This window comes from Sturnira hondurensis, unplaced genomic scaffold, assembly GCF_014824575.4.
Source record: "Sturnira hondurensis isolate 20B ecotype Veracruz unplaced genomic scaffold, ASM1482457v3 Scaffold0025370, whole genome shotgun sequence".
Lineage (NCBI taxonomy): Eukaryota > Metazoa > Chordata > Mammalia > Chiroptera > Phyllostomidae > Sturnira > Sturnira hondurensis.
This window is the reverse complement of record NW_028098001.1, coordinates 5,509,976-5,535,513: the sequence shown is the minus strand read 5'-3', so window position 1 is coordinate 5,535,513 and position 25,538 is coordinate 5,509,976. Positions and strand designations below refer to the sequence as shown.

The 25,538-nt window shown below is 43.3% G+C and overlaps 1 protein-coding gene across 3 annotated transcripts in view; it reads right to left on the bottom strand.

Moving 5' to 3' along the window:
- The window catches only part of MDN1 (midasin AAA ATPase 1), a 146,071-nt gene that overhangs the window by 26,740 nt on the left and 93,793 nt on the right, over positions 1–25,538 (bottom strand). For all 3 annotated transcript variants that reach the window (XM_037039452.1, XM_037039453.1, XM_037039455.1), the window contains exons 59-78: positions 24,716–24,886; positions 19,090–19,306; positions 18,365–18,750; positions 17,494–17,603; positions 16,140–16,845; positions 11,710–11,871; positions 11,211–11,481; positions 10,205–10,440; positions 9,992–10,087; positions 9,183–9,277; positions 8,761–8,882; positions 8,034–8,180; positions 7,097–7,206; positions 6,416–6,489; positions 5,738–5,936; positions 4,258–4,417; positions 2,729–2,875; positions 2,051–2,177; positions 899–1,004; positions 242–357 (exon numbers count right to left, since the gene is read on the bottom strand). In XM_037039452.1, coding sequence (XP_036895347.1) covers positions 242–357; positions 899–1,004; positions 2,051–2,177; positions 2,729–2,875; positions 4,258–4,417; positions 5,738–5,936; positions 6,416–6,489; positions 7,097–7,206; positions 8,034–8,180; positions 8,761–8,882; positions 9,183–9,277; positions 9,992–10,087; positions 10,205–10,440; positions 11,211–11,481; positions 11,710–11,871; positions 16,140–16,845; positions 17,494–17,603; positions 18,365–18,750; positions 19,090–19,306; positions 24,716–24,886 — 3,758 coding nt within the window. The remainder of the gene's footprint in view (positions 1–241; positions 358–898; positions 1,005–2,050; positions 2,178–2,728; positions 2,876–4,257; positions 4,418–5,737; positions 5,937–6,415; positions 6,490–7,096; positions 7,207–8,033; positions 8,181–8,760; positions 8,883–9,182; positions 9,278–9,991; positions 10,088–10,204; positions 10,441–11,210; positions 11,482–11,709; positions 11,872–16,139; positions 16,846–17,493; positions 17,604–18,364; positions 18,751–19,089; positions 19,307–24,715; positions 24,887–25,538) is intronic.

The window sequence follows — 25,538 nt, the reverse complement described above, 5'->3', positions numbered from 1 at the left end:
GCCATGGCAATATTTACTGTCTGGCTCAGCCCTGAACTCAGCTCCCAGGCCCTTTTCTCTTAGGAGGTGTTGCCAGAACCAGGAAGGAGAGGGATATCACCAAAAGCCAAAAGAACCCCCACCTATTTTTTTCAGGCCTCAAATTTCATTTCACAACTGAGAACAGCACATGCAGAAACTCTGAGCTGATCCACGTAATTCTTCCTAATTCAGGCCACAAACCCAACTAGCCAGCTGGTACCTGAGGAGGATCCACTGCTCAGTCAGTGCAGTCAGGGAGCGCCGCTGCCGGATAAGTATCTTCATCAAATGTGCTGAGAACCCTTTACACCGCTCAATGTTGCCCACGCCCAGCTCCTGGCAGGAGGAGAAGGAAACACGCTGAAGGTGTTGCTGGCAACGCCCCCGCCACATGTAGGCACCACCGGAAAGCTCCTTCATCCCATATGCTCAGAGGAAGAGTACCAGATAAGCTTCGGAAGTGCTGCACTCTAGAGGAGGGCAACACACTGATCTTTCTGAGCAACGCTTCTCAAATTATGCTCCCACAGATCATTGATATTTCATGACCAGGAAATAGGTCTAATTCCAAAATTGGTACCAGTGGTCATTTCTCAATTCATAAGGGGAATCTCAATTTGAAGTTTACTTTCTGTAATTTTTCTTACACATTTGATCCTGCTGGCAAATGCTGAATAACAGAATTTGTCATAAGATGTTCTCTGATTAGGCACAATATTACAGTGATTGTATTGCAAGTTTAATAATGTTCAGCACAAAGCCCAGTCACTTCCACCAACAGGCTGCTACTACTTGACAAGGTCTGAGAACGCTGCCGTGGGATGAACAGAGCTGGAGCTCTCCTTAGGCCCCGCGACTGAGGTTCTACCAGTCTAACCTTGGCAGGGGCTGCTAGAGCCGCACTGAGTCTGGCATGCCGTGCAAGACAGCGATAAAAATACTTCTGGCACCCATCCCACGAAGACGAGATTTCTGTAAGAAGCCTGCAAAAAAAAAAGGAAAGAAAGAAAAGTGATTTACTTGATTGAAAACACTACTTCCAAACCCAGATCCTAAAGAGTCAGAGATTGATATATTTAGCCTCAGCAAAAGCCAAGAGTCTAAATAAATTTACTTCCATGAGGCACTCATCAGTCCTTTATGCGAAGGATGTATTGTATTATACACTTAGCACTGAAAGAATAGCAGGGAAATAAACTATAACCACATGGTTTCCTTAACGAAAACTTTGTAACTATCTTAGCAACGGAGGCTAGAGGTCTTCAATTCTGATGCCTACAGAGCAAGCAGATAATAAATGATTAAGGAGAGCCAAGCACAAAGTGGTACATGGCAAAGGCAGCCGGTGTCAGTGTGGAAGAGCAGGAATTGTTACGGACCACAGGGAACTGGAGAGCACGTGTCCTGTCGAGAGGAGGGAGCTACAGTCAACTTTGACCATATGGGAAAGCTAGCCCACCTGGCCAAATCTTCCTGAAAAACTAAAAGTACAGACTGTTTATGTAAAATTTATACTTCTTACAATGTTGTGTTGAATTTGAATTTAAAGCGCTGAGCCTATTAAGCAAACCAAACACAAATGCATGCCATACCCAGTTCACGCAAATCGTCATTCACGACAACCTGGCTGTAGTTAAAAGAGGCATCTCTGTCTCAGGTTTATAGGCTCTCAAAATCAAGAATATATTACAGCTTATAAGAGGCTTATAGATGTGAAACAGCTAAAACTGTGGCTATTCTCTAGCAGATTTTCACTTGTACACTCAAAAGAAGTAAATAAACCTCAGGAAAATCAAAGAAGCAAAAAAATAATAGAAGAGGCAAATAGGAGGAAGAAAGATAAAGGAAGAAAAGAAAACTAGCATTTGCTGAAAGCTCACCCCGAGGCAGACCCTGAGCCAGGCACTTTTCTAAATGCTACCTTTGGAGCAACTCTAGGCGAGAGAGGCAGGTACTGCTATCCCCACTCTGGCCAATGAGGACACGGAGGCTTTAACGACTGGTTTCACTTATAATTAAAAAAACAAACCTAGAATCGGCCTCCTGAGTGCTGCTGACTATAGACAACGAGCTCCGGAGATCCAATGGGCGAAGATGAAGAATCTCTTGAGGGTTTTTGGAACGGGCCCAGGCAAGACCTTTGCGATACGACAAACCTAGAAAGAAACAGCAAGTGTTCAAATAGAGCAGCTCAGGAGAGAATGGATGTGCCACGCCCACTCCTGCCCATTCTGCCACTGCCACTCAAACTCAAGTCCTCACGACAGCACCACCCAAGCAGCCTGTTAGAAAGCAGATGCTCAGGCCCTGCCCCACACTCACCAAAACAGAGCCTACCTTCTGTTTGGACAAGACTCCCTGAGTGGCCTACCTGTACATGCATCCAAGTTTGAGAAGCACTGCTCGCTAGGCTATGCTTGAAGGGTGGATGCTATACAACATATGGTGATGAAAATTAAAAAAAACAAACATGACTTCTGAGAAACCTCATTATAAAACTATGGAAGTATTTGGGAATCACAAATGGTTCATCACAGGACTTCGTGTGTGACTAGAACTCTTAGAATGGCATTTCAAAACCTTGCCCACCACCTTCTATTTTGCACTGTCTCAACTGTTTCTGGAAAGTTCTTCCAAATCACCCATGCTGTTTTTCTCCCTAAAAGCTGGTGATTATACTTTATGGGGTTTCAACTGAGAACCTTACCCGTTTTTGCAAGGTGCTTAAAGAGGTCTGCTAATGCTCGCTGCTTCTGCATGAGAATGTGTTTGGCTTCTGACCTCTGCTTCTCCTTCTCTGCGGAGGGCTCCACCTTTAAGCTTTGCAGCTCACCCACAGAAGAAACGATTTCACCTGAGGGAGAAACATGAAAATCCCAAAGACACATCAATGTGTTACAATTTCCCAAGACCAGGTTATTTCTCCAGCACCATGCTGCCTTCCTGAATACCCAGAGGTACTTGTAAAAGTTACCTGCCACAGGCAATATTATGGGCTGATTGTATTCACCCCAATACATGCTGAAGTCCTAAGCCCCAGTACCTCAGAATATGACTATCTTTTGGAAATAGGGCTTTTAAAGAGATGCCAGTAATTAAGGTAAAATGAGGTAATATGGGGGAGCCCTAATCTAATCTGAGTGGTGTCCTTAAGAGATTAGGACACAGATATAGAAGACATAGTAAGAAAATAGCTATCTGTAAGCCAAACAGAGAGGACTCAGAAAAAAGCCTAAGACTCTGTTCTTGGACTTTTGGCCTCCAGAACTGCGAGAATATTTGTTGTTTAAGCTTTCCAATAGGCAGTACTTTGTTAAGGCAGCACTAGCAAAATAACACAGCCAGCCCAGCCTTCCAGATAGGGCAAGCACACCACGTGCATTACACTGGTGTCGTTGGGAGGTTAGAGGAGAGAATGCTGCTGGTGTGGATCAGTGGACTGAACGTAGGCCTGTGAATCGAGAAGAGAATGCTCTGCAGCATACACTGTGGGTGCCCTTTCCAGAAGATGCACATGGGAACGTGTGCATCTACGCAAGGTAGATGCATCTACCTTGTCAGGCTCAGAGAGAAATGTCATCTTGAGCAATGGATATTAGGCTTCTACTCTAAAAAGAGCTCCCTGGTATCGGACCATAACCTAATTGAAAGAGGGCCTGCCTCACTGACACCACACACTCTGGGGGAAGTGGTAAAGGGCTGCCAACAAACCAAACTGTCTATTAAGCTCTGGAATCCTCTCACCAGCTGTTGCTATTGTATTACAGAGCAAGTCTCTGCTCCCAACTGCCCTGAGCAAAAGTGCTCAGGGAGATGAAACTGCTACGCTTATCTGAAGTGAAGAAAGCAGGGGGGCTGTGGATGAATCTTCCTTTTCCTTTATCTAAAGAGAAAACACTCTGAGAAGCGAGGACGGCTTCGAGACTCTGGGAAATCCATCTCTGAGGCCTTTACTCATGCCCCTGTTACAAACAAGGCTGCTTAGAAAATGGCACAACACGGCATGAGTTTCCATGAGAGGAGGACAGGATAAAAATTATGATGAAAGTTCATATAATCCCAGCTGGCTCCTATGTCTAGGCTCTGCCGGTTTTTAGCCCACTTCTTTATTCAATTAATTGCTCAGTATTATTCATGATATCAAAAAAAGGACACAGGTGACAAATCCCCAGCCTTCTTGGGCCACTGGGGGAAACAGAGCAAATCCCACCCCTGCCCTGGGCTGCGGGCACCCACCAGTGAACTGATCCAGGCTCTCCACTAGGTGAGGGAGGCGGCTGTCCTTCATCAGTGTCAGGCACATCTTCCTCATTCGTCTCATGAGCTTTGGTAAGCGATACAGAAGCTCTCCCTCCAAGGGGAAAGGAGCACCCTGACACTGCTCTGGAATCGTGGCCTACGAGACAGAACAGAGGTCAGTCTTCCTGGCAAGGACAACAGTAACAGCTGTAACCTGCATGGGCACTAAATTTAAATGCTGCATCCCTCCACACACATGTAGCTCAGCAAATATGAAATTCTCTTCTCACCATCTCTGAAGTCTGACAGGAACAAATGCAGCATAACCAAAATTAAAATAGTCACTTACCGTCGATGGTGAGAAAATGTCCTGCTGCTCGACATGAGATCACAGTAATCAAGGACCCCCACCCCCACCTCCAGCAAGGCTTCCCTGCCAGCCACAAGGAGACTCTGGTTCTGACCGCTGAACCCAACAGAATGACTAATGGCACATGCTGCCTTTGAGGTGCCTTGCTGCACAGCAAGGCGAACCTGATCTGCCAAACCCTACTTCTACCACCTTCTCTCCTACCCTCCACTTCCTGTTCAAGTATCAAGAGCTCACATAGTAGATGAGAGGAAAAGCTTTCATCCACAGGAACATATTTTCACTGTTGTTTTCCCTGAAGAATCTGATATTCCTATGCTGTCATCGATAGCAAGTCAGTTTCTGATCAGTGTGACAGAAGCAGTGAGTTGACAAATACAAGGAAAAGAAAAGAAACTTGGCAGCCATCTTATCTGTAGAGCCATATCATGACTAAATTGAGCAAAAATGCTCAATTTCTACTGTGCTTTCTGTACTAGTAAAATATTCAAAACAGCTTAAGGATCTCCATTGCTAAGTCTATGAGTGGGAAGGACAGTAAGAAGCAAAAACGACTACTCTTTTGAGACGTGCCCCTCTCCAAATCCTGGATCTCTGTACACCCAAGGATACACAGCAGGAACAACCAACCTGTAATAGACCTCTTCACTCCAAGTCTCTGTGACTGCAAAATGTTCAGGAATTTTGCAAGGCAGCTAAGAGCTGGCTGAAGAACTGCTGGTGCTTAAATTGGCCACAGTGAGAATACTTACACCATGGTCATCAGCAACCACTGCAAACTAGCACATCCCTGCACACATTCACTCCCTGTGCAGCTGTTTCAATGGCACATTCCTTCACTGATGCTTCAAATCTTTTGTTGTTGGTAAACAAAACGTTCACAGATAAGCACACTTATTTCCCACAGGCTACTGCTAAACTTTCAGTACCAGGATCCGTGCTTTTCAGTGGGATCAGGCAGACAATACAAATGCTCTACATTGTGCATACAAAGAGCAAGATTTTAAAGGCATTTTTCCTTGACTAGTTGTAACACTCCTTACACAGAGAGCACAAATCCCACCTGACTGTCCAAGAATATGCAGACACCACTCCACAAGCTAGTACCTGCACAGCTGCTGGCCGGGCTAACAGGGTCTCCCTCAGAGCCTTGTTCAGATTCTGAATGGGGGACGCTTCACTCGTGGCTGCTTCTGTTGGCTGCACCAAAAAGTCAGACTGTTCTTCTGTGTCACTCTCCATCAGAGACGAGCGGCAGGGTTCACTGAGAACAGCTTCAAATTTCTTCATGAACTTAAAGAGGGTCCTGGCCCCAGGTAATAACCAAATGAGGAGGAAAAAAATGGACAAAAGTGAGGAAATGTGAAAATAACATCAATGACATACAAACACATTACTTATCTTTTATAAACAACGAGCTCCTTAGACATTCATAATCATATGCTTTTAAAGAAGCATGACAGGTACTGTCATCTTTTCTAGGGAAAAAAACTGAAGCCAAAAATGGTGGGATCACATCACTCAAGTTAAAACAGCTAGTGGGTGGCAGAAGATTGAATCCTTCCATAGTGCACAGTCTGCTTTACCTCATCGCACACCAATTCAGCCCACAGGCAGACTTTGCTCTGGTGGTAGGGGATGGTGTTGAAAAGTCCTTCCAAACAGTCTAGTGTTTTATAGTAAGTTCAAGGTGGCACTAAGTCAGACGACAATGTAGTCTTGCTGCCTACCATTCAAAAGTCCTGAGCTTTGGTGAGCCCCAAAAGGTTTTAAAAGATGAATTACCTGTGTGTCTTTTCCACAGACTGTTTAATGGACCAGAAGCTGACATCATTCCACTTGGATATTTTAACAAATTCCTGTAAGATAAACAAAAGCTCAAGGAATGGCTTTATAAACCTGGTGTCATTCTGTTTCTTTCTAGACCATCTCTTTGCCAAAGACCAGAGCCCCCCCACCAACATGGGACAGTGCAGCTGTGAACAAGTAAAACAGGTCTAAAAAAGGAACCAGTGTTTGTCCCAAAGGACTGGAAAAGACTGCTGCTACAATCAACAGGTCTCCCGATATACACTCAGGCTCATACTGGGTGTGAGCTACCACCACTGAAGTGTCACAAAGAGAGGGCCCTCCCTCGGCACTGCAATGGCACGTGGAGAGTGCTTCTCGGGGGTGGAAGATCAGTCTGAACGAGACCAGGGAGCCAGCACTAGCAGACGCCTAGGACAGTCCCTTTTACGCAGCCTTTAATAAGGCTGCTTATTAACCACTCACAAACTGAGCCAGGCATCAATGGAGCCCATGCCACAGAATGTCAACCCTGCCATCCCCCTGGCCGTTGCAATGCTCTCCTCCAGTGCCCAGAACCCTTGCCTCACTGTTAAATGGATAAAAGAACAAAACTAAATAAAAAGGATTTGCTGATTTTGTTCACCCAAGAGTGATCAAGACAGCTGTTCATCTTACTTTAAGTTCTTTTTCTAGGGGGGAACGAAGTTCCAAAATTTTTGCCTGGACCCGGTCAAAGAACTGCTTGTAATAATGGTACAAATTCCATAAAACACTGCAAAGTGAATCTGGAAGAAATGAAAAGGAAAAAAACACCACACATATTACATGTGCAACTGGCTCATGGGGGCTTCACACTTCATAGATTTCCTTTCCTTGTCCCTCTTTAGGCCATGAGTGCATTTCACAGCCTCACCATGGAGCCTGTCTGAATTCAGAAGTTCCCAGAGATGCAGGCTTACATCACTACTCTATTTTTTCATTTCAGCTTCCAGTGAAAATTTTTGTTGCACTTTTTTCCTTAAAGATGGTGTAGGTTTACTCAGACATTCTGCTAAAGTCACTTTCAAACCTTCTCCAAATCCTTTTGTGAAGTCAGCAGAAACTGAGCCTGCTTTAAGAGACTCGCCCTGAGTGCTCACTCGCACACCATCTGCACTCATTTTACGGTGACAGTGTTATCCAAGTTGCTGTGGTCAGGGATGGCAACTCATAGTTGTCTTGTGTGCAGCTGCCTGAAATGCGGCCGTGAACCTAATCATGGCCTGGATCAAGCAGAAGCGTCACAGGACATGCACAATGTCTAGACGGAAAGACTGCTGCCTCAACATGCCAGTTCGAACCCGAGATCTGCACCTGGCAGTTCACCTTCAGCCAGAGTTCAGCCATCAGTCCTTCAGTGATAACCAGTCTGCAGTTTACTTTGAATGTTTGTCTCTACATCTAATGTGAATTACATGAAAGTAAAAAAAATGACTAAAAATGTCTTATTTAAAACCTGGTAGGCAACAAGATATCGGTCTCATGTGGAGAATTCAAAATCTAATCCATTAACAGTACAGAATAAAAGTAAAGAAAAAAACACAGAGAAAAAGATATGTATGTATCTCCTTACCTTTTCCTTCAACCTGTGGCATCAGCAAGACATGACAATGGAAAACCAGTAACATCTGAAGTCGAACTTGGAATTCTCCCAGCGAGGATCCTTCAATAAATGCTTGTAACGTGCTGACCAGCAACATCAGGGTCATCTGTTTGTCTTCTTCAGAGATACAAAGAGCAAAACATATATGCCTGCGACCATCACTCCCTATTCATAACATGCACACCATCCACTGGAGGAGACACTGAGACACAGCAGTCAAGTAGAGACCACAATTAAAGTGAATCTTTGAAGCAAGAATTGCAGCTAAATTCCAAGCTGATTTAAAAAACAGCTGCACTCAGGGTGTGTGTCAAATGCACTCACAACAAATTATGAATTATGAAGTGCTTACTCTAAGTGTGAAATGAAACGCCTTTAACTTAAGCACATTAACTGCTACCTACCAAGAAGGTAATTTCATTTTGACTTGTCTCATGGATTTAGAGAATAAGGAAACCTCATCTTATGACGAACTCTCTAGACTTAGGACAAATCATGTAACTTCACATTACTCTCTGACTTTTGTTACTGAACTTTCTCGGCTGACCTCTCGGGAACACCACGAAGTCAAATGAGGCCTCTTATGTGAAAGCAGTGATGGAATGGGACATGGGTGCAGGTTCATCCCACACTTCCGAGCACGCCAAGTTTAGCTTGAAACTTCTAAATAAGCAGGGGATTTACTGACAGATGTTACCTTCCCGCTCTTCTGTTTGTTCCTGCATGTGCTTCTCAAGCATCTGATAGATGGAGAACCAGTGCTTGGTGGACTTCTCAGTGTGGCGTTTCATGGTATTATCCAAACTCACAGACCAGCAGCTGGAACATGAGAGAAGAGGCCACAGAAGCACTTAAGGAAAGCCATTTAGAATGTCTGCAACCACAGAAGCAGAAGCTAAATGCAGATGGAGGAGCCTCCCAGTTTGCTGCCTCAGGACACTATACTGTTCTCTGGTCTCTACTAACGGTCATTTTAATGTCTAGCTTTTAACCCTGTGATTAATGACGGAAAAGCACATTCTCTAACTGGTCTCCAGCTGCACTACGTCAACAACAAAGAAACAATCAGAAGACAAATGCCCCTGCAACATAAGGTCAGGAGGGGAGTGTACCACTTACTTCAGTTCCAGTTTACGCCAGCGAATGATCATCTGACTGACAGAATCCAGATGCTTTCGCAGAGACAGAGCTCGACTTGCATTCTCCTCCCAATCCTGAAGAAATGAAGACGAAATTTACTACGGCCATTCTTCAATCCCTAAATCACCTCCTCCCTCAAGAACATCCTGGACTTCTCTTGTGTGACGGCCATTCTTCAATCCCTAAATCACCTCCTCCCTCAAGAACATCCTGGACTTCTCTTGTGTGAAGACCACTGGGTCCTTAAACAGCCTGTATTCCAATTTACCAGTAGCAGTAACGAGTTTACGAACTGTGTTTCCAGCTTCCCATCCTTTTTAGCCACTTGACAGAACCCCAGCAGAGTCATGTTTAAAAGTAGACAGAAAGCACAGGACCTGGAGACCCATGCCTGATTTCCTGTTTTGACGCCCTCCAAAGCTCAGGGCCCTGATCTGATTATCAGGGAAGCACCAGCTCTCTCAGAGGCTGAAAGGACCAAGCAGGACAGCGTGTGCAGGCACTCACTGGTCTGAAGGCCCACGTGGAAGTCCTACCCAGGAGCCCTCAGTCCCTGTGGACGATGCATCCCACCCAAGAAGAGGTGAAACAGGTAGGATCCTCCCATGCCCCCAGAGGTGATGGCTTCCCTTGCAATGATCTGACCCAACCCCAGAAAAAATAAGGTTTATCCTTCCCCAACCCAGACTATAACTTTCTGTCCCTCTAACAATGAAGGTGCCACAAGATAATCTTTTTTTTCAATTGATTACAAACTAAAATGAGGAGGAGAGGAGGAATCACCATACCTGTGCCTTTGCCAAAAGGATCTCTAAACCATTCAGGAACTTGGAGATGGGGCTGGAAAGTGGGAAACTCCGAATTCTGTCCATTACAACTAGAAGCTGCAAGGGGGGGAGGGGCAGAAATTAGCATATCCCCACATTAATGTCCATCATCCAAAGTCTCAGGGTTCTAAAGAGGCCACATGCTCAGGGCCCACTCCAAACCAGCCACCCTACCTGCACAAGCGCTGGATGTTCCGGCCAATCCTGCAGCAGCCCACTGACAGCCTCTGAGAACCCCTGAAGCACAGGTTGACAATGTCGTGCTTCTGGGACATTGGGGTGCTGGTAGAAGTCATAGGGTCCAACAGGCTTCACTACCAGGTCAGAGGTCGCCTCCCCAAAGAGAGTGTTATGGGAGAGAGTGCAGGCCAAAAGCTGGCTGCCCAAGAGTTGGTCATTCAGCTCAACTCCTGTAAAGTTAATAACATAAGGATAAAGTCAATAGATCCCATAATTTCATCTATCTGTAAATTAAAAAGATGTTAGAAACATGTAAGTTAAAAAGATGTTAGAAACATGCTCAAACATGATGAACTATTAAGAACTAAGGAAGCAAATATTTCAATGCCATCCACCCCAAAGTTAACACAGGCCTAGAGGACTGTACCCTAATACTTGCAGCAGTCACAGAAATCTGCTAAGTTTCTAGGGTATAGGGAGGAACTCGATACTGCCTAGATGCAATCAAGAAGGAACAAAGTTTGGTTTGATGGATTCAAATTCCCACTTTTTGTAGCTGATCTTGGTAGAGAGAAATGAAATTTAAAGCCTCCTTCCTACTTGTATGGAATAACTCATGAGGTCATGGAGAAAACTGCATCCAACCATATTGTGTGAGAGAATTTCTGAATTCTGAGGTTGCCCCCAGGAATACATGTTTTCGTTTGAAAAGCACTGGAGCTATTAGAGGAAAAACTGGAAATAATGACAAGATCATTTAGACTAAGCCCACCCTTTTATTCTCTCAATCCCTTTACCCCAAAGTATTGAAATGATTAAAATTCATCTTCATTGCAGAATTTAAAATTTTCATATAGTTTAAGTCCCTAAGCTAACAAAATTCCATGAATAAAACAATCTAAGAAAAACAGGGAGGTAATGGTTTTCATTGTGCAGAACTAGCACATGACTTCTAGTCACTTTGATTTCCCAAGAGTATGTCAACAGGAAACTGCCGTACCCATCAGGGGGTAGAAGTGTGCCACGAGAGATGCCCCAGTCTGATAGCAGGAAAGGAACAGGCCGACGTAATGCTTTGCCTCATGCGGTGGCAGAGTCTGCTGGTACCAGAGGGACCGAGCAAAGCTGAGGCACAGCTGCTGGTGGATCAGCATCACGGCCTGCATGGAGCTAGGGGAGAGGAGGGCAGGGTCTGCGGCTGCCTCCTCTTCTTGTTTATCTGAAGTCCCCTTCTCCTCTAGTGTTGGTTCTACCAAAATATCCGCGAAGTCCTGTAAATAACATTAGAACAATTGAACGTTAAAAACAAAAACAAAAAAAATGACTCTAATCAGACTAAAAGGAAGGGGAAAATATGGAGTGTGAACAATTAAGAAAATAGGTAGCTACTTATATATATGAAGACACAGTAAAAAGATTACAAAACCATTGGAAGGCAGTGCATGCAGTGTTTGTGTGTGTGCTGTACCAAGGGAATTCATTCCAAGACAAACCCTGACCTTTTCGTGCAGGGGGAACTGCTTTCTGAACTCCAGCTCTTCCTCCTCCTCCTCGCTCAGGGCTCTCTTAGAGTTCTTGCTCCTGTATCTGTACAGGCTGCTGTCCTGCTCAGCCTTCTCTTGGGCTATGCGTTCCTGTTCATCCCATTCATTGATGATTTCCTGAAAAGCCACACACACATTCAGGAGGAAGCTTATTTGCTTTTGTTGAGGCACTTACAATGAAAAAACTCGAGACTTATCTCTTAATTTCTCATGGAAACAAAAATACCATGGTTCAAAAACAAATGAATGCCAACATTCAAGAAACTACTTTCAGGTAACAGACAGCAAATGAGCTTTGTCTTCAAGCTATTGCAGCAACCCAAGTTTCCTAAATCTCCCCTTGCTGCAGCATTAGCTCCACAAGTGTAAATGCTTGCTACAGTAAAGCTTTGGGAATTTCCTATCGAGAGTTCATGGTGCTTTGCAGTAAGGTCAGGCTCGGGGTAGGCAGTGTAGGGGTGTGATGCAGACCGCATGTAGCTGGCACCCCAAGGAGCTGGCCCTGGGGCCAAGGGAGGTTGAGAGGCAACTATTTGGCAAAACTGGGCCATGCCTTATCAGGCACTTAAATCCCCTACCACCTCTAAGATTTTAAGTACTTAAATTAGTGAAAAGCATAAATCAAAGAAACTACAGACTACTGATGAGGATTAAGGAAATAAGCATCCACCATTCAGTAAGAAAATTTGTATTAAGCCCTGGCTGGTGTGGCTCAGTGGATTGAGCACCTGCCTGCGGACCCAGGGGTTGCAAGTTTGATTCCCAGTCGGGGCACATACAGGGTTGCAGCCGGGTCCCTAGTAGGGGGCACATGAGAGACAACCACATACTGATGTTTCTCTCCCTCTTTCTCCTTCCCTTCCCCTCTAACAACAAATAAAAATATTAAAAAGAAAAAGAAAATTTGTATTAAAAGCCTAAGCAGTTAATCTCTGTCCCAGCAATTCTGCTTTCTAGAATTTGTACCCAAAGACCTGATTATAGAACTATTTATGGTGGTGGTATTGCTTTTGCTTCAAAATCAGCAGGAAGCGTACATACAAATATAAATTTTCAATGACAAATTATTAAATGACTTATGTCATTCTCATATAAAACTAGGTGGCTGCTAAATATCATGTAGATAAAGAATACCATAATTATGGGGAAAATAAACACTAAGTACTATTAGGATTAGTTTTTTTTAAAGCAACTTATAAAACAGAATGGACTTTATTACTGGTTTATAGAACACTGATGATTTAAGGACCGATCTCAGGGGATAGAATTGCTCTCAACCAGAGTCGCTATTTTTTTTTAATTTAATTATTGTTCAAGTACAGTTTTCTGTCTTTTACTCCCATCCAAGCCCACCCCTCCCCATGCTTCCCGCCCCCCTCCCCATTTCCACTCCCCTTAGTTGTTGTCCATGTGTCCTTTATACCAGTTCCTATAAATCCTTCCCCTTTTTCCCCTGAAATTCCCTCCTCTCTCCCCTTTGGTCACCGTCCCCCTGTTCTCTATTTCAGTGTCTTTGTTTTTACTTTGTTTGTTTGTTTTGTTGTTTAGCTTCCTGTTAAAGGTGAGATCATATGGTATTTGTCTTTCAACACCTGGCTTATTTCACTCAGCATAATGCTTTCTAGTTCCATCCATGCTGTTGCAAAGGGTAGGAGCTCCTTCTTTCTTTCTGCTGCATAGAATTCCATTGTGTATATGTACCATAATGTTTTGATCTATTCATTTACTGATGGGCTCCTAGGTTGCTTCTAGCTCTTGGCTATTGTAAATTGTGCTGCTATGAACACTGGGGTGCACAGGTTCTTTTGGATTGGTGTTTTAGGGTTCTTAGGACATAATCCCAGCAGTGGAATTGCTGGGTCAAAAGGCAGGTCCATTTTTAGTTTTCTGAGAAAATTCCATACTGTTTTCCATAGTGGTTGTACCAGTCTGCAATCCCACCAATAGTGAACTAGGGTTCCCCTTTTCCCACAACCTCTCCAACATTTTTTGTTTGTTGCTTTGTTTATGATGGCCATTCTAACTCCCATTTTATGGGAGTAAAGTGGTATCTCGTTGTGGTTTTCATTTGCATCTCTCTGATAGCTAGCGATATTGAGTATCTTTTCATGTGTCTCTGGATCCTCTGTATATCCTCCTTGGAGACAAATGAAAATGAACTCACAACAACCCAAAACTTATGGGACACAGTGAAGGCAGTCCGGAGAGGGAAGTTCATAGCAATACAGGCTTACTTAAAGAAGACAGAAACATTTCAAACAAACAACCTAACCCGACGCCTGCATGAACTCGAGGAACAACAAAAACAGCTCAGAGCAAGTAGAAGGAAGGAAATAACCAAGATCAGAGCAGAATTAAATGATACAGAAACTAAAAGCACAATTCTAAGGATCAATGAATCCAGGAGTTGTTTTTTTGAAAAGATAAACAAAATAGACAAGCCTTTAAGTAGGCTCATCAAGAAAAGAGATAGGACCCAAATAAACACAATCAGAAATGAAAGAGCAGAGATTACAACTGATACCATAGAAATAAAAGAGATTGTAAGAAATTACTATGAAGAACTGTATGCCAAGAAATTTGAAAATTTAGGTGAAATGGGCAATTTTCTAGAAAAATATAATCTTCCAAAACTCAATGAAGAAGAAGCAGAAAGCCTGAATTGGCCAATAAAAAGCAAATGAAATTGAAGCAGTAATCAAAAAACTCCCGTCACACAAAAGCCCTGGACCAGATGGTTTCACAGGAGAATTCTACAAAGCATTTAAGGAAGAGCTAACCCCTATTCCTCACAGACTATTCCAAATAATCCAAAATGATGGAAAACTCCCAAACTTTTTTTGTGAAGCTAGCATCATCCTAATTCCAAAACCAGATAGAGATACAACAAAGAAAGAAAACTTTAGGCCAATATTGTTGATGAACATAGACGTTAAAATCCTCAACAAAATATCGGCAAATTGCATCCAACAATGCATTAAAAAGGTCTTACACCATGACCAAGTGGGATTTATCCCAAGGATGGTTCAATATTGCAAATCAGTAAATGTAATACATCATATAAACAAAAGCAAAAATCACATGATCACATCAATAGATGCAGAAAAAGCTTTTGATAAGGTACACCACCCATTTATGATAAAAACACTCAGCAAAACAGAGGGAACATTCCTCAATATAATGGAGGCCATATATGAGAGACCTACAGCCAACATCATACTCAGCAGGCAAAAACTAAAATCTTTTCACTAAGATTGGGAATAAGGCAAGGTTGTCCACTTTCACCACTTCTATTCAATATAGTATTGGAAGTTTCAGCCACAGCGATCAGACAAGAAAAGGAAATAAAAGGCATCCAAATCGGAAAGGAGGAAACAAAATTCTCATTGTTTGCAGATGACATGATAGTGTACATGGAAAATCGTATAGACTTTACCCCAAAACTGCTCAAACTAATAAATGAATTTGGCAAAACAGCCAGTTACAAAGTCAATATCCAGAAATCAACGGTATTTTTGTATACTAACAATGAATCAGCAGAAGCAGAAATCAAGAAAAAAACCCATTTGATATAGCAAAAACAAAAATAAAATATCTGGGATTAAACCTAACCAAGGAGTAAAAGACCTGTATGCAGAAAACTATTTTTTTTAAAGATTTTATTTATCTTCAGAGAGAGGGGAAGGGAGAGAGAAACATCAATGTGGACTTGCCTCATGAGTGCCCCCTATTTGGGACCTGGCCCACAAGCCAGGTATGTGCCCTGGCTGGGAACTGAACCTGAGACCCTTTTGTTCACAGGCCAGCACTCAATCCACTCAGCCAGAGCAGCCAGGGCCAGAGTGGCTATTTTATCACTTAAATATTGGGTCACTATATTAAGATTTTTATTTTTAAAAGGTTCTACTACTAAAAAACAAACTATAAACTACCGGAACAAATGAATTAAATTTAGAATGTCATACATATATGCACAAATAAGCAAGAATGGGATATACCAATACGTTAACAGTTTGGTAAATTCTAGTAATTTTTCCTAATATTTAGCCTTTTAAAATGAGAACAAGTTGCTTTTATTGGTAAAGAAAAAAATAAAGTTATTTTAACCATATTAATAAAAGTTGATACAATTAAATGGCAAAAGACACCATAAAGTCAAAGGGCAACCAACAAGCTATTTACCACGTATAACACAAAGAGCTAATATCACTAATTTTTAATCTCTTAAAAACTAAGGAACAAAGCCCCCCAATCTGACAGTTAAATAGGAAAAGAAAGAAACAGACGGTAGACCCCACTTGGTAACCACACTGTCTCCACGTACAGTGGGCACCGCTAACACCCTGCAGGCGCCCTGCTCGTGCTCCCCGCCCGAGGAGGCTCACCTGGCACACGTGTCTGAAGAGCTGCAGAGCCCTCTGATCCATCTCTCCCTTGCACAGCACATGGGAGCGCAGGTAAAGAAGGGCATTTATCAGCAGCTGTTCTCGGGTGGGACAGGGTCTCTGGCCCTTGCCTTCTAGCTCCTTTCCTCCAGAGCGCTTGCCGACCAACTTCCCAAGGTCCCGAAGAACCTCTTCAGACTTTACTGAGCACAAAGCATCTGCATGAGCATAGTAGGTGGGGAAAGCGGGGCCCACTGATGGAAAACCCAACAGAGACGTAGCCAGGACATCCAGCCTGTCTGCACGGACCATGCTGCTGTAGAGTGAGGTATGGACCTCAGATGCCACCAGCCTCATTCCATGTTGCATCTGCAAGATGGATGCCTGCAGTGGGGCCACAGAGTCTGGATACAGTGCGTATTCCTCGGCCAGTCGCTTCCTGAACTGGTGGTGAGACTGCTGCCAGGAGGCCTCCTCTTTCAGAAGGTTCTGGACCACCTGGGCAGACCGAGGCGCATCCATGTGGAGGGCCTGCAGAAGCCGTGTGAGCAGATCCTGAACAGCAGGAGCCTTGGCGATGCTGCTGACGTAGTGGCTAATCTCCTGCACCAGAGACTCATATCCAGGCAGCTGGGGTCTGAAAGCCTGTTTCTTCGACAGGCTGCATATTAAATTCTCCAGCTGATCAATTCTTTGGTGAAGCAACCTAAAGGCAAATTAGCACAATATGCAAATTCCATCAAAAGAAGAACAAGAAATCTAGACTGAGCCCTCATGAAAACAGAATGAAGACATTTCAGTTACTAAAGAATAATAAGATAACATTGACAATTACAATGAAATGGATTACAGAGAGCAGTTACCGCATGCCACACATGATGTTAAGCAATTTAGATGACTAGCTCAAACTCTCATTACAACTCACCAAAGAGCATTATCCTTCTGTTAGGGATATGGACACTGAGCCTTAAAGGCATTCAGTGGTCTACTAAAAGTCTAAAGTCCACGGGCAGAGACAGAACTAGAACTCGGAACCTACTATACCAGGCAGCATTTCCTAAGGCAACAGACCCACACAGTGCGCACCATCACACTCAACTTCTCCACGGTGAGAGTTAAGTTCTGGCTTCAACCCTCTAGGCCCCATGTGAATCCGCACCCTCCTTTCACTGAGTCTATCTTTTCCTGACTATAAACCATGGCTTTGGGATCTAATTGCTAGTGCAGTTCAGAGATGTGTACCATCACCTCTGCTGACACTGTAATTGCATTTCAAAGGTCAACCTTCAAATGTCTTTTTCAGAAGGTTAGACTATAATCACCAACACAAATAATCATCACTCTGCTGTGTTACCTGATGTGAGGATGAGAATAACTGATGATGACTTCATCTTCCAGGCCTCTTCCAGTCTGTAGCTGGGACAAGAGGTTTTGGGTCTTCCACTCGCACTGCAGCTGGTGAAACTAATGGAAAGCGAGAAGCTGGTCTGCTGCGCCCAGCTAGGACCATGCCTGAGAGAACAATGTCCTGGGGGAGGGTAGAGCAACTGATAGAAAGAACCTGGGTTCCCGAGTGACCCAAGGACAGATAGGGAGCTTTCCTCCTTTAACCTGGACCACCCACCTCAGACTGGTGACGTGAAAAAAACCATCTTATTTACAACACTCAATTTCTGAGACTTTGCTATAGCAGCTAGGCCTTTGCCAATTAATACAAATTTTCTTCTTCAAAATACACAACTAGTTTATCACTATCTTCATGTAGGCAGTGCCTGGGCTTGGTTTAAATAGCAAGGGTACCCATGTGACCTGATCCTACTTGGTTCTTGACTTTTAGATAACAAATACTGAAAAGTTTAAAACCTGAGGAATACTACACTCTTGTCTAAAGAACTGATTCAACTCCAAAGATCCAAAACTTAGTTCAACGAGAAGTCTGGATAGTGAGGGCTACAAGTACTTGTGTGGCAGTGCCTCTGGTGTTGCACTGTCATGTCCTCTGCCCACTGCAGCCTATTGGCAGATACACCAGAATCTTAGGAAGGGCCCCACCCAGTGCCTGAGCCCACTGAGGAACCCTCAGAGGAAAACACAGCTTTTAGAACACACTCCTAGGAAGTCACAGGGCAGCTTACGCAAAATCACCCAAAAGAAAGAGGATTGATATACTAAGCAAACCCAGCCAGTTAGGGATAGAGCCCATCCTCCAACTCTCATCTCCATACCTCTTCCTTGGCGTACTTGAGCTTGAATTCCCTCTTCACTGCAGGGTCATACCGTGCCCGGGGAAGCCACGTCTGAATCTGGAGCAGGCCAAGGCTCACCCAGAGGCTCCCGCGCCGGGCTGGTTCCGGTAGGTCCTGCTTACCCCCCCCTTCTCCAAACAGGTGGTGCAGGGAGGTGAGCAAGAGGCATAGCAGCTCTTTGGGCAGCACATCCTGTCCGGCCATGTCCCCAAGAGTCTGGCCCACATGCTGGAAGGCCTGGCTGTCCCCACACAGCAGATGATCGCAGTTCTGCATATACTCCTGCCGTTGGGTCTCAGGGAGCAGCTCTGCCAAGCCTGCCAGGTGCCGGCACAACACCAGCCCCTGAAGCCGGGAATCTGTGCGTCTGTGGGGACAAGGAAGCACTTAAGGGCTAGCAGTTGTTGCATCAAACAACAGTCCTTTCTCCCACTATCATTCCTTCAAAAAATGACATGGCAGACTGCACCGCCAATACTAAGGGTTACTTTCTATTATAATCTTAGCTGACTTTCTAAACATCACTCTCTTGAACATGATATGCTCACTATAGCCTCCGTCATGGGCTGAAAACCTGCTGATCCAGCCAGAAAACACCCATCAGGACCAGCCACTACAGAATCAAGTGGCTGAGTTCTGACTGAGCGGCTGCATGCTCTGGAGAAGCAAAAGGAGCTTTACAGTCTACCCAGGGAGGAGGTAATACCTGAACTCTGCTAGTGAAGGGATAGCCATGTTGGTCCAAAGCACTGAGCCGATGTCCTGGAGTTGCTGGGCTCTTTCAACCCATTCTCCCAGGGTGACGTGTGAGGAAGATAGGATGGGGAGGCCACTCACATCCCAGGGGCTTGCTCTGCAGCTGCTGGTCAAGACCTCAAAGCAGCACTTGGAGAACATGGCTCTACTGAGACTGCCAGGGCCCTGATAGATGAAGAGGAGTCAAGTCAATTTAGAAATTAGTTAAAAGGATTTCAACGAGCATCACTGGCACCTCAGAGGGAAGAAAGTGAGTAAGAAAAAGGGGTTCAGGTTGCTAAGACCAGGTAAACATCAACCAGAGATGGGACCAGGAGGACTGAATGGGGTCAAGTGTTAGCAAGCCTTAAAGGGATGTGAAGCAATTCCAGGAGTGAGGAGCAATGGGTGTTTCAGTTAGAAGAAAGCCCTGAAACCCAGACATGAAGACCATTTCTGCAGCAGAGCTAGGAACACACTGCAGGAAGGTAAGACTCAGAGGCAGGGAAAATAATTCAATGTAAGAGCCAGAGACACAGTTTGCCACGCCTGTGCCCCTTGGACTGTCCATCTGGGACACAGTACTGGCCATCCACAGCAGAGATTGACTAGAGGTGACGGGAGACACTGCACACTCCATGCAACTCTTGGGGACCCATAATGTTTACCACTGACTGCTTAGAAAGATATTTTTCCATTAAAAATAAATTTGCATAGAGCAACCTAACAGAAAAGACTCCAAAATAAATTCATGAACATTTATGGGAATAAAATATATCATTGAGGTGGCATTTTAAATGAGAGTGGAAAGGTTGGATTAGTCAAAAACAGTGCTCTCACACTGCTCTGACATACTGTCTGCATAAAATAAAAGAATTTCCAAGTCCCCCTCATAAAACGAGATCTCCAGATAAACTTGATTTCAATACAAAACAAAAACAAAAATATAGAAGAAAATACAGGTAAATGGTTTTTAGCTCTAGGAATAGTGAAAAAAGACTTTTTAAAAAGCACGACCCCTAAAAATGTACAGATGATGTATCACAAAACTATATGCTTGAAACCGATACAATTTTATTAATCAATGTCACTCCAATAAATTTAATAAATAATAATGCTATGACACCAAAGTCAGCAAGTAAAAAGGGATGCACATACTAAAATAAGTAAATAAAAACTTGAGAAACAACAAAGAAATAGATTTTCAACCATATGTTGGTTAAAGGTTTAACAACCAAAATATGTAAAGAAATATCCAATAAAAATAAAATGATAAATCTTTTTTCCCTAAAATACACAATTAACATGACTGAAAATTCAGAAAAATAGAGGACTTCTGCCAAGATGGAGGCATAGGTGGAAACACTGTGCCTTCTCCCACAACCAAGTTTGACTACGACAAAAGTTTTGGAGAACTAGAACACACCCAAAGACCAGAACACGGAATTATACGGAAGTCCGACAGCTACGAACCATTCAACGGGGACGGTAAGAGAGGCGGAACCAGCAACGGAGCTGGGTCGGGCAGGACAGATCCCCCGACCTAGGCGCTAGACGCGCGGGCAGCCCAAAGCCAGTTGGGGTGCGGGAAAGACTGACCAAGGTCACACATTCACGCACAGTGAGACAGAACATGCAGGCCCCAGGGGACAAACCCAGTGGTGGAGGGCCGACAGTGGTGGCACACTCGAGTGCAGTGGAACGAAACGCGTGGGCCCGGTGACAGTGGTGGCTGCAGTGCCAGTGGGGGTCGCGGCAGCAGACGGCGGAGGAAAGCCATTGTCCCTCTTTGACCCCGCCCCCACATACAATGTCAGAACCCAGCAACTTAGTTGCCCTGCTCAGGTGAAAACCTAGGGCTCCGATCCTGCTACTTAACAGGCACAAACAGCCCAAAAGATGGCGCAAGAGGAACTCAAAGTCCCAGAGCCAATAACCCTAAGTGACCAAGAAATTGCCAGCCTCTCAGAGCCCAATTTAAGACACTATTTATCAGGATGCTCACAGAATTGGTAGACTACAGTCACAAATTAGAGAAACATATGAAGGCTAAACTAATTGAAATGAAGGGAGATGTCCAGGAAACAAATAGCGATGGAAAGGAAACTGGGACTCAAATCAATGGAATGGACCAGAAGGAAGAACAAAACATCCCACCAGAAAGGAATGAAGAAATGAGAATTCAAAAAAATGAGGAGAGGCTTAGGAACCTCCAGGACATCTTTAAACATTCCAACATCCGGATTATAGGGGTACCAGAAGGGGGAAAGAAACAGCCACGAGTGGAACACTTATTTGAACAAATAATAAAGGAGAACTTCCCCAGTCTGGCAAAGGAAATAGACTTCCAGGAAATCCAGGAAGCTCAGAGAGTGCCAAAGAAGTTGGACCCAAGAAGGAACACACCAAGGCACATCATAATTACATTAGCCAAGACTAAAATGAAGGAGAGAATCCTAGAAGCAGCAAGGGATAAGGGGACAGTCACCTACAAAGGAGTACCCATCAGACTGTCAGCGGATTTCTCAAAAGAGACCTTACAGGCAAGAAGGGGCTGGAAAGAAGTATTCCAAGTCATGAAATCCAAAGACCTACAGCCAAGATTGCTTTATCCAGCAAAACTTTCATTTAGAATGGAAGGACAGATAAAGTGCTTCTCAGATAAGGTCAAGTTCAAGGAGTTCATCATCACCAAGCCCTTATTATATGAAATGCTAAAGGGACTTATATAAGAAAAAGAAGATGAAAAATATGAACAGTGAAAGGACAGCAAACACACAGTTATTAACAACCACACCTAAAACAAAAGCAAACCAAGAGGACAGCTAGATCAGGAGTGGAACCATAGAAATGAAGAACACATGGAGGGTTAGAAACAGGGGAGTGGGAGGAGGAGAAGGGGGGAGAAGGCACAGAAAATAGCATAGATGGTAGGTAGAAAATAGGTAGTGGGGAGGGTGAGAATAGTGGGGGAAATATAGAATCCAAAGAACTTGAGACACGTGGTTATAAACTAAGGGGGGGGAGAATGGTGGGGGAGGGAGGGTGAGGGTGGAGGGGAATGAAGGGGGGGAATAGAACAACTGTAATGGTATAATCAATAAAATATATTTTTTAAAAATTCAGAAAAATAAAAATGGGGCTCGAGTCAAATGGTGGTGTAGGGAGACACAGCCTGCCTCTCTGCACAACCACACCGAAGTTACAACTAAAATACAGAACAATCATCACTCAGTAATGTCAGAAACTGAGCTGAAAGGAAGTCTGACAACTACAAAATCAAACTGAATGGAAGTCCAACATCTACGGAATTAAAGAAAACACATCCATCCAGACTGGTAGGAGGGGTGCAGATTCAGAACAGGCTGGTCCCACACCCATATGGATAAAAATTCAGGAGGGGTATCTCAGGAATAAGGAGTCCCAGACCCACGCCAGGCCCCCCAGCCCAGAGTTCCATGCCAGGAAAATCAGTTGCCACAAATTATGGCTGCAAAAACCAGTGGGGATTGAGTCAGTGTAAGAAAACTGGAGCCCCACGCAGTTCTTACAAAGAACCCACACACAGAATCACCTACTCAGACTCACTTCCTCTGAGCTCAAGCACTGGGGTAGCAGCTTGAAAGGCACCAGTGGTGTACAGGGCAACACTGAAGAGCCTGGTATCAAGGCCAGCAGAGGCCAATGTCCCTTTGCTAAACCTTCCCCCCACAATGCCAGGGTGCTTCATCTGAGATGCAATTGAGACAGAGTCCCAATTATGATGGATGCAGAGAGGCCCACTTCAAGACACGTCAGAATTAAAATGACCAAAGTTAAAGAAAGATTTTTAAAAGCAGCAAGAGAAAAGTAGTTAGTTACTGGAAAGTTGCCATATGGGAGAGAGGAAGGGGGAGAATGGGTGAAGAGGTGAAGGGATTAAGAAGTACAAATAGGTAGTTACAGAACAGCCACGGGGATGTAAAGTGCAGTGTAGGACATGGAGTAACTAAAGAACTTATATGCATGGCCCACGGTCATGAAATGGTGGGGGGATTGCCCAAAGGAGTGGGAAGCACTGGGTGGAGGAGTGCAAAGGGGGAAGAATCAGGACAACTGGAATAGCACAATCAAGAAAAAATAATAAATAAAAGAAAAACAATATACCATATTTTGCCATGTATAATACACATCTACATCGTAGTACTAACTGGCATATCTAATTCACACTATACACAGCAATTACTACTGCCCACGTATAATGTGCACCTTTATTTTTCCCTCAAACATTTGGGCAAAAAAGTGTGTATCATACACCGCAAAATATGGTGCACATATAATCATGTTTGATCTCAAAAACAAAGAAGCATAGATTAAAATGAGATTCTTAAAAACTGTCAGACTGGCAATAATTTAAGTGTTGATAACACCTAGTATGGCAATGTTATGGAGAAACATGTCCTCATATATATAATAAATGAAACTGTGCTCTGGTCTCAAGTTCTCCTAGTGATCTCCCTCTTCACAAGCTCCTGGCATATTTAAAAAAGTAAAACAAAAACTACTTCCTAGACATTCTGGTAATAGCTACAAGTTTCTTTAACTATGCACACTTTGATCAAGGGTTCAATTCCAGTTCTTGTAACATATCCACAGAAATAGCAAACCTGACAATGATTCATACAAAGGTAGTTGATAAAGGTATGGTTGTTATAGGAGAGGGGGGTAAATAAAGGCAAGACGCCTCAAACCTATGAATATGAAAGTGATTAAATAAATTTCAGCACACGTGAAGGATGAAATACCTTAAAAAGAATAAGCTGGAATGACAGGTAGAGGCTTTCATAATGTATTACGTAAACAAAAAAATGGTGTCATTTCTATTTGCTTATATACTTAATATAAAATATATGTAAACAAGATATAGAGCAAAGCGTGATTATTTCCATTAAATTCTACTATATATATATATGTATATACACATCAACACATTTATGTACTGTTTAAACGTTTTATATTTAGTGAAGAAGAGTATTTTAAGTAGAAAACAAAATACTTCTTTAAGGAGACTTTAATTCAGAATTTCCCAAATCATTTAAGACAGAGTATCTTCTATGAAGGTAAGCTTATTAATATTCTGTAGAAAATAAAGTATTACAGATACTTAGTTACTGCTTCACACTAGGAAAAAATGTTCACTATGCTATGGGAAATAAGCCAGGCAGTGAAAAACAAATACCACATGATCTCACCTTTAACAGGAGCCTAATCAACAAAACAAACAAGCAAGCAAAATATAACCAAAGACACTGAAATAAAGAACAGGCTGACAGTGACCAGAGGGGAGAGGGGAGGGAATTTCAGGGGAAAAGGGGAAGGGTTTGCAGGAACTAGTATAAAGGCCACATGGACAAAAACGAGGGGGCGGGGGTGGAAATGGGAGGGAGGTAGGGAGGGCTGGGGGGGGGGGGAGGCTGGGATGGGAGTACAAGGCAGAAAACTGTGCTTGAACGATTAAAATAAAAAAATAAAAAAATAAAAAAAAATGTTTATTGCTAAATCTATTGTAAAACATTTTCCACAATTACCATTTTTATGATTTTTATGCCAACAAACCTTCAGTGTGGAGTCCAAGAGGGACCTGGGCCTCTCCCTCTGCTGCACGGCCAGCAGGGGGCTCCACGTGAGCCAGTACTCTGGGTCTGTGGTCACTGTGCTGCTCCAGAAAGACATGAACGTGGAATTAAATAAATCAGACCACAGAGAGATCATTTCTTCAGCAGACACCTAGAGATAATGGAATAAAGAGACGTGAAAACATTTGAGAAAGATTTCATAAATCAAGTTATATGGCCTTGTAAGACCCATCTAAAACTAATATGGGTGTGAAGATAGGAATCCTGATGTTGCTAATTTTCTGCTACCCTGGCCGTCTTGGTAAAGTCTCTTATCCTGATTATAATTTTATGAAACTGAAAATATATCTTCTTTGGAAAGGTTGCATGAAAAATATAAGTAAAATGTATCACACAATTACAGTACGGGCAAAATAGATAAGTGAATAAAACATCATTTGAAAAACTTAAGGTTGTATCACTGAAGCTATATTAAATACGGTTTACCAGTATACACATTCAATAGTTATTCTTGGAGGAAGAGTAAAAAACACACACACAATGTATTTTCAAGGAAACAAAATAAAACAAATATTTTAGCTTCTTTCAACTGGAAACTAAATGGAATGATTCTGTGATAAGTTGAGAAATACCCAGGTAATTACTGCAAAAGGTCATTTAAAATGATTCCCTATGAAATTAACTCAGGTATAAGTTTGTAACATGCAATTTTGAGACTAAATAAATAAAATGTTCTGCAACCTATCTGCCACAGAAAATCTACTCAGCTCACAGTATAAAGGCGGTTTATTTCTTTTTTATTT